Consider the following 9365-nt stretch of genomic DNA (forward strand, 5'->3'; position numbering starts at 1 on the left):
TGCTTCTAAACCAAAAGTTCCATCACTGATCTTTTTTAAGCGTGTAGGTAATAGGCATAGCAGTAGCTGTAAGATAGCATTAGTTCATGAGACATCTGTCTCTTACAAGAAGAAAAGTTTGTACTTGTTTAAAACTAAATGCTGCTCTCTCTCTCTCTCTCTCTCTCTCTTGTTCGAATGCCTCAATTATTGGAGTGTTGTTGCACAGCCCACTGCCTCCCAATCTCCATTCTTCTCCTTGGTGACATCTCCACTTTGTGATCATTTTTCTTGTGGCACTAGATCTTGTTCTTGTCGTATCCTTTCTGCTCTCAGTTGTTTAGTGTTGATGGTTGTGTTGGGTGACTAATGTAATCTATTTTGGTTAATTAAGTTGCTTTCAAGATTTAACTCTTTTCTCCTATTAATGTGAAAGCAGCTTTCTAAAGTTTCCATTGTGATATTTTTCCTTAGGAACAAGGAAGAGGGTTTGCTGTGCTCAGTATCTCCTCCACCAGATACTTCACCAAGTATGCATGCAGGTGAATTATTTCACGCAACATGGTTATATAATTGCTTCGCTCTTTTTGCTTGAGGAAGCTACTTTGATTTTGAATGCTATATTTGTTCAAAGGAAAAATGTATGATGAAGTTGGCAGTGGCTGTTCCATTGCTGTGGGACTTGTGAGCAAACGTGGGCAATTGCAGGAACTAATAAAGGAGATAGCCTTTACAATGATGCAGCTAATAATGCTGCTGCTGCTGTGTGGATTCACATATATTCAGTCTTGGTGCTCAATCACTTCCAACTCCTCCCACTTCCACAGTGGCTGCTACACTCATCCTAGCTTCAAATAAACAACAGATAAGGAAGGGACAACAACAAGAATCATCATTCAGGTGCCAACCCAGTCACAGGTTTGTGATCTAGGCTTTTTAACCACCAACGTCACTCATTTACCTAAAAAGATTGAATTGTTTAATGTCAGCATGAGTTGTTTTCACTAGTAAACAAATGAAGCATGCATTTCTAGCTTCATCACTGTCATGCCCATCATCTTATTAAAACAACAAGCACACTGTTCTCCTACATCACTCCTAATAAAAATGCATTGTAAACTTCCAGTTCTCCTACATCAATCCTCCTGCATGCATGTCTTGTTGCTGCTGGTTCTTTTTTATGTGACATGAATAATGTTTAATTTTAGGGGAAACATTATTAATTTTAAGCCCATGTTCTTGCTGATTGATTGATGCACACATTTCATAATGCTTGCATGGTATGAAGCCATTTCATTATCCCACACATTTCATCAATCCTGCATGACTTGTTGCTGGTCCTATTTTTAAGTCTCTCAAGGGAAACATTATTCTTTTTATGTGACATGAATAATGTTGAATTTTAAGTCCCATCTTCTTGCTGATTGATGCACACGTCTCATAATGCTTGCATGGTATTCTTTATGTCGTCTGTTTTTTTGCATGAGAGCGTGCTGAGTGTGAAGCCATTAATTGGCCTTTCCACATACAGGTGGTGTACATCCTAGAGGAGGAAAGCAGACTGTGGTCCTTGGCTTTGTCTCCTCACCGTGCTCAACCTGCTCGGTTCAAGTGATTTGGCGCCTTGACATGGTCTAACTCCGTAACATCACTAAAGGTATAACCCCTCTGTCATCACAAACAATGTCAAAGATGTGCAACAAAATTGCCGGTGTAGATTCCTATCGAGGGATGGATGAAGACGAAGAAGATTACATATGTAGGTGGGTCACACACAGCTTTAAGCGACCCAACACTCATCCATCCTCCGCTTTTGCCAAAAAGCAGTCCAAGTGAAAACTACAACACATCAAATCGAGTTGGAAACTGCAAAGCCCAAACCATTAGACACACACCGAATCCAAACGTCGAAGCCACCCATCCCTCCACACTCCCACATACTAACACAGCATAAAAGCCGCTCTCGTTCCTCGCACAGACACCTCCTTACATTAAACAGGAAGAGATGGTGGTGACATCCTTCTTCGTCCTCCAACTACTATTCTTGCCTCCCTTTGCGGCTCTCGCACTCGACTTTCACGTCGTGAAACCCCACGAGCTCGCCTTCGGCGCCCGCCACCGTCCCGCGAAGCTCGCCCCACTCGGCCACGGCCATGACAGGCTGTCGTTGAGCTTGTTCCACCGCGACGCGCTCCCCGGCCGTAACTTCTCTGGCCATCGTCACCGCCTCGACCGCCTCTTGGAGAGGGACTCCCGGCGGGTGGTCACCCTTACGCGCCGCCTATCCACCGCCAGATACCATGTGGACGACTTTGGTTCCGAGGTGGTTTCCGGCTTGGAAGAAGGCAGCGGGGAGTACTTCGTCCGCGTCGGGGTCGGCGTGCCGCCGCGGGACCAGTACTTGGTCGTCGACTCCGGCAGCGACATCGTGTGGATCCAATGCCGGCCGTGCTCGCAGTGTTATGCGCAGTCTGAGCCGGTGTTCGACCCGGCGGAGTCGGCGTCCTTCGCGGGCGTCGCGTGCGGCTCTCCCATCTGCGGCCTCCTCCTCTCCGGCGCGTCGGCGGCGGCCGGGTGCCATGCGGGCGACTGCCGGTATGCCGTCTCTTACGGCGACGGATCCTCCACGAAGGGCACCCTGGCGCTGGAGACGCTGACCTTCGGGACGAGCGCCGTCCGAGACGTGGCCATCGGGTGCGGCCACAGCAACCGCGGCCTCTTCGTGGGCGCCGCCGGAGTTCTGGGCCTGGGCTGGGGGCCCATGTCCTTCGTAGGCCAGCTCGGCGGCCAGGCCGGCGGCGCCTTCAGCTACTGCCTCGTCAGCCGCGGCTCTGACGCGCCCACCGGCTCGCTTGTCTTCGGCCGGACGGCGGCCGTCCCGGTGGGCGCCGTGTGGGTCCCGCTGCTCCGCAACCTGCGCGCCCCCAGCTTCTACTACGTGCGCCTGCTGGGCCTCGGCGTCGGGGGGGTACGGCTGCCGGTCCTCGAGGACGTGTTCCAGCTAACCGAGGAAGGGGAGGGCGGGGTGGTCATGGACACCGGCACCGCGGTCACCAGACTACCAGACGCGGCCTACGCGGCGCTGCGCGACGCCTTCGGGGCGGCCACCGCGGGCCTGCCACGGGCGCCCGGGGTGTCCATCTTCGACACCTGCTACAGCCTTTTCGGGTACCAGAGCGTGCGTGTGCCGACGGTGTCGTTCTACTTCGCCGGCGGCACGATACTGACGCTTCCCGCCCGGAACTTCTTGATTCCGGTGGACGACATGGCGACGTTCTGCTTCGCGTTTGCACCCTCCTCGTCCGGCCTCTCCATCATGGGCAACATCCAACAGGAGGGGATTCAGATAACGTTTGATGCTGCCAATGGATTCGTCGGCTTCGGACCCAACACTTGCTAAGTACTTGTGTAAGCTATAGATATGAATCCTGGAGACTGCGTAGTATCTTAGGTTGCATGAACGCAGGCCACAAGTATAATGTACATATCGAGTGGCTTCGAAGCAGTAAGTAGAGAGAGCAGAGTTGATTACTTGTTGCAGACTCTGTTAACTACAAGAGGAACTAAACCATCTCATGTTACTCTGTATGGTTCTCTTGCTCGAATAAAAGCTACGAGTTTGCAGGAGGGCCCAAGCGGTGGATGCGATGATGCCATCTTGGTGTTGATGCCTTTGACCAAACTCGGAGCAACTCGATCGGCGGTTTCCTTTTTGTCATTGACGAGTCTGGTTCATCATGCTCCTCCTCTGGGTTGCCTCCATGGGCGCGGGGAGGCCCACCGAGAGGGGCAAGGAGTGGTGGCACTGAACAAAGGGAGGAATCCCTGAAAGCAAAGAGAGGACAAAGTCATGGATGGACTTGGGGTTTCGTCTCCCCAGGATGACTGGGTATATTCAAACACTGCTTTCTTCTGCCCCTCAGTGGCTCTTCTGGAGAGCCATCATTGAAGGCTGGAACTTTGCAACTGGGAATCTATCCCTCTGCCTGTGGTTGAACTTTGCAGGACTAAATCACCTTTTAATTCTATGTTGAAAAGGATAATGCATTTAGCACGTAAGAGATTAACCATTAGGACTCAGCTTCACTGCAGTGAATGTGTGATTTCACTTTCTTCATCGTTAGTGAAGAAAGAAAGCACGTAAGGGTTTTGGCAGAAAAGAAGCAAGAGTTGATGTTTTCTTGATTTTTATAGTGTTTTGGCAGATAGAGATTTGTATGCAAAAAAGCATATATGTCTTATATGTATGGAGATTGTAATATGGATCTCTTTTTCTTTTGTGGGTATAACTTTATAAACCACAGTTGAATGAACAAGTGGCAGTAACATGAGTGATAATATTTTACCAAAGTTGAGACCAATTTAAACCCAAACCTCTCTCTCTCTCTCTCTCTCTCTCTCTCTCTCTCTCTCTCTCCCCAGTCCCTTCCAGGTGCTTTGGATGATCTCTGTTGTCATGAGCTGATGCAGAGACCAATGAATGTTTGGGACATGGTTTTTGAGTGTGCACCCAGAAAAACTGATCCATATGGCATGTTTGTCCAGAGTAGAAGGTTGAGTGTTTGTCCAGAGTAGAAGGTTGAGTGGGAGACCAAGTGGCAAAAGTAAGTTGGATTCAAGGGGAAATCTTTAATGTTTTGTCTTTGCATAAAACGGTTGCCTTATGAGCTAGACATATAAATCTATGTTTAGTCTGACAAAGAAATCTAAGTTCAGCATCTGACCGAAGCTTGTACAATCTAAGTCATCAAACAAATAATATTCAAGACAGAAGATAGACCTTGTTGACCAATTCTAAACTTCATCCATTCTGAGACATTACTAGGATTTCACAAGTTCAAATAATTCAATCTAGCTTGTTCAATTTTCTCAACTTATCCACTGCATGCATCAAAAGAACAAGAATCATAGTATAATGCTAACTATGTCAGAGTCCTCGTTTGAATCAAGATAGATCTTGATGCAACAGAAGATTAAATGCATGTGACAAAAACACTTTCAGAGCTTTTTTGCTTCATGATGCAGAGATAATTCTCTGAGAAAGAATGTATGGTTTTCAGATGACTCATGTCATCTGACTCATTTCACCATACAAGTAAATGGACACACATTACTAACTCAGTGCATCAATTTAAGAGATCAAGCAAAAGCAAAGTTAAGGAAAACAGGTATACTTCATCTCTTCTTTAAATTGGATGATGTCTTTACAGTAATCACATGATTTTAAAACAAAAAAAAAATTAAAATGGTTTTCTGTCAAATTATATGATGCCTGGCAAATTTAAATTGATAGCCAGGAAAAGAATGAACATCAATGTGAAGGTATTATATAATGCAAAAAATGTCTTATGAAGAATCCCTGCAACAGGTGAGAACACAGTCCTCCAGAAAGTTGGCAAGCTGAGAACTGTAGAGACCTGGATGGCTTCTGAAATGATCAACATGAGGAGATGACAAGAAATCACATGCCCTGACCTCATGCCCGGCTCTCCGTTGTGCTTCTACAAAGGATTCCACCGATTTTGCAGGAATTACTCGGTCAGCAGAGCTATATATATACAATTGAGGACATTTGGGTTGCTCTGAAGTCAGTAAATCCAAGACATCAGACAATCTCCTGTAAGAATTGCCAAAAACATATTATTCGTCATTGGAATTCCACCGTCTTACAGTGAAAAAGATCGTAGCACACAGAACTAACAGCCAACCTTATCTAATGTCTCCACAACACTAACCCACCATTTATATGATTTATCTCTTGATGAGTAACTCTAAAACATTTAAGACAACTTGCTTTTTCATAAATAAATCCGGGACTTGCAAGATTAGTTTGTGTTTCGAAAAACTAGTCTACCTCATATTAGACTGGTTATATTGAGCACTTTGGAAAAAGACAGATAGCAATAGCTGACAATTGATTACGGATAGTAAACACTACCTGTTGATAGCAGGTAAGTTTAAGACCACCTCGAAGAACTTCTCCAGGACTACTAACAAAGCACTTTCTGCGACTGCAGGTTTAGGTCCCAAGCTTGAATCACCAGTATCCGTCATGCCCTTCCCTGAATCATTTGAGCCTACCATCCCCTTTGTTGCTACACTCTGCTTTTTCAAGAAAGCAGCAGAAAAACCTGAAGCCCAGACCTATACCAAGCAAAGATTGGAACTTTTATCGCACTGGATTTTGAGAATTAGGAACGGTATGAAAACTAAACCATGGTTAATTCTTCCAAAGGTGCAATATAATCACATTGCTTGTGCAGAAAATTGAGCTTATCAGAAGAACAAAAGAATACCACAACTATGAATAAAAAAGAAAGTATATTTATTATAATAATGTGAAATAGCAGACTCATGCACATCTTTTTTCTTCTTACCCTAGTTCTGTTTTTGGCTCAGAACACACATTTTATTTCTCTTAAACTTCCTCATTTTCCCTCTTCTCCTTTTCAAATAAATGTCGGTTTGTTACCAAAGCCAAGCTCAGATTTGATCATGTCAAAAGACTTGACGCAATGCTAGTAATACAGGATGAAGATCCTCAATGTGTAACTAAAGAAATGGTGATAGGAAAAGGAAGAAGATCAATAGAAGCATTATTTAGGTAATGATGGTATGTCACAACGACAAAAGAAAATTATCACACTGAATATAATTATACAAATGCACAAATTAGACTTGAAATGAACACCACTGACATAAAACTAACAAATCATCAAAGCAAAAGATAAACATTCAATGAAGTATAGAACAGAATTCCAGACCAAACAAATCCTTTACCTGAGGATCGGATGCAGCAACAGGAGCTGAATCCACGACACATCCCTTGATCTTTCCGATCACAGATGGATCCTGCTTCCTAAACTTCTCGAGTAATACTCCATAACTACAACAAATAACAATCAAATTTTAGCCACAAACTTCTCTTCAGAGGAAGAGGAAGAAAGCTACTGGGAGATGGATGACAGAGAGCGTACGTCAACCAGCCTGTGTTACTGAAAGTGTGGAAGACCAAGTTCTTCCCGTTCTCCTCCGAGACCCAATCCACAAGATGCTCTGCTAGCAACTGGACATCCTGCTCGACCTTCCCTCCGACCTTGTAGCTCATTACATCGGCCAAGGGAAATGTGAAGGTCACGACATGAAACCCCCTCGAGGTGTACCAATCAGCATACTTCTTCAGATGCCTCTGCTTCGCTCCGAGCCAGCCGAGCAAAATCACCACCGTCTGGGACTTTGCTCTCGAGCAGTGATCGGTCCCGGCAACCCCAGAAGCATTGGGGTCAGGCAGATGCCAGCGGTACATCACATCCGATGGCGAAGAAGCGATGGCCGGCGGGAATTCGTCTTTCTTTTTGGGGTTGGCCAGCTTGGCGTACTCATACGGGGAGAGGAGGACTGCAGGCGAAGCCATGGGGAAGGGGGGCGAGACGAAGACGGAATCTGGGAGATGGGCGGAACGCTTTCTGTCGATGGGCAAGAATGGGAGGCTCGAGATGTCGGAAACGGACATCCGACGCGCTGCAGGCTCTGGCTCCGGCAACAAGACGTGCGTAGGTGCGGCGGCATCGGAGTCCGACCGATTGGGCTGGGAGGAGACGCGGTCCGGCAGTGCCGACGACACGGCGGCGACGGCGACGGCGGCTGCGGCGGAGAGAGGTCGATGCAGAATTCCGTAAAGAGAAGCCATTGGGGGCGAAATGGCTCAGCGTCTGTGCATGAAAAGTAATATAAAGGAAAACAATTCTTTGCAGGCTCGTCGAGGACGCAACCACCGACCTGCTCTGTGGGAAACAGGTCATCCACGCGTTAGAATCAAGCACGATGAACACGGATTGAGAAGGGAGTCAAAGTGGAGGATTCTTGGTCAAAGGCCTCACGAAGCCGAAATTAATTGACCAAGCACGTCGCTTTCTCGTTCCAATTAGATGGCACGAACTGCGACTTACCCGAGAGAACCGAGGGCTTCCGGGAAGAACAGAAGGGCCGGCTGTCGGAGGACGTCGACAGCCAAGCCCAGCCTCAGACCACCAACTCCAATTTCTTTCTCCTCCTCCTCTCGCTTCGATCTGCAAACCAAGAACTGTAAGAAAAATCGAAGCTTTCGAGATTTAATCGAACAACATCAACAAATCGGACCGAACATCGTGCACAAAGGATCTGAAATCTTTGAGAGATCCCTAATCGGATCAGTTGGTGCACGAAAACAAAGATGCAACCTTTGTGGCTCGATGGGAACGGAAGCTCCTCAAGAAGATCCAATGGAACAGGAAGGGACGAAGGGCGGCGGAAGGCGAAGGCGAAGGATAGCGTAGCGTCTCCGCGACCGTGGATTTATGATGGAAATCTTGTCGATCCGCTCCTCTCCTCTCCTCTTCTCCCCCTATCGAATCGCAACCATTGTCGCGTGTTTTCCCTTTTCTTTCTTTTTTTTTCTTTTCTATTTTCTAATTTTGGTTTTCTTCTCAGCCGATTCAAATATGCCTTCGAATATGCTTTTTTCTAAATTTATTTCCTCTTTTTTTAAATGCAAGTTTTATTGGGAAGTGAAGCCGTCGTCGGCAAATTTTTGACCCGCCAAAAGCCCTTCCCAGCGACCCGGAATCTACTCAGGATTCTCCTCGAATCCAGGATAAGCTCTCGTAGACGCCCGATCTTAATCGGACGGCTGTGATCAATGCAATTACAAATTACGAATCTGGCTTGGATTGAAACGTGCGAGGTGGATGGAGGGGGAGGCCGATGTTTGATGGTCGCGGCCGTCACGTGGAGAGGATAAGGATGAGAAGTACAGAACAGAGAAAAGTGAGGGAGGTGAACCTACCGATTCATGTGAACCGAGTGAATGTGGATGACTCAGCTTAGAAAACATCCCATTAGGATCATCAGAAAAATCTTTTATATTTTTTTAGCATTATAAAGAAGAAAGCGGCACATTAATTAATATATGAAATTATGAAATATTAAAATATTTATAATTTATTATTATTATTATTTAATAAAGAATAAGTGACTAAAGATAAAATATGAATCCAGAATCTTAAGATAAATTATCAGATTATAAGATAACCTTGATAATTTCTAGTTCAAACTCACAAGTTACAAAACCTTATGCCTAATAATATTATTAGGATAAAAATCTTGATTATACTATCATGGTATTAATCTAAAAAGAGAGACGAGGAAGGTTGAATAGTTGATATCATCATATTAAATGTGGCTTAGGGTCATGTTTTAACCGGCTTTTGCGCCCAAGCTTGTCAAACACTGTGCCTCTAATTAGAGAGAAATACTTAATTCTAATTTTATTGGATATCTCAACTGTCATTGCGCTTACCATAAGTTCGAATATGGTTTACATAAATTAAACTTCCTAATTGAAGTAT

At 45.5% G+C, this 9365-nt stretch overlaps 2 protein-coding genes across 3 annotated transcripts; one reads left to right on the plus strand and one right to left on the minus strand.

The window, feature by feature from the left end:
- The first annotated feature begins 1848 nt into the window (after positions 1-1848).
- Positions 1849-3606, plus strand: LOC135679063 (protein ASPARTIC PROTEASE IN GUARD CELL 2-like). Its single transcript, XM_065192456.1, has one exon. It carries the CDS (start codon positions 1985-1987, stop codon positions 3377-3379), a length of 1395 nt encoding a protein of 464 aa, XP_065048528.1. The 5' UTR covers positions 1849-1984; the 3' UTR covers positions 3380-3606.
- A 1528-nt stretch (positions 3607-5134) lies between these two features.
- LOC135679064 (uncharacterized) lies at positions 5135-8395 on the minus strand. Of its 2 annotated transcripts, none has more exons than XM_065192458.1 (6): positions 8199-8395; positions 7929-8048; positions 6957-7758; positions 6760-6865; positions 5918-6123; positions 5135-5596 (listed from the first exon to the last, which is right to left on the minus strand). In XM_065192458.1, the coding sequence occupies exons 3-6, from the start codon at positions 7667-7669 to the stop codon at positions 5326-5328; spliced, it is 1296 nt and encodes a 431-aa protein (XP_065048530.1). In that variant the 5' UTR covers positions 7670-7758; positions 7929-8048; positions 8199-8395; the 3' UTR covers positions 5135-5325. The 2 variants fall into 2 exon arrangements, with proteins under 2 accessions (XP_065048530.1, XP_065048529.1); XM_065192457.1 differs by having other exon boundaries at positions 6957-7763.
- Positions 8396-9365: the final 970 nt, after the last annotated feature.

The sequence above is a fragment of the Musa acuminata genome, chromosome BXJ1-7, assembly GCF_036884655.1.
Source record: "Musa acuminata AAA Group cultivar baxijiao chromosome BXJ1-7, Cavendish_Baxijiao_AAA, whole genome shotgun sequence".
Lineage (NCBI taxonomy): Eukaryota > Viridiplantae > Streptophyta > Magnoliopsida > Zingiberales > Musaceae > Musa > Musa acuminata.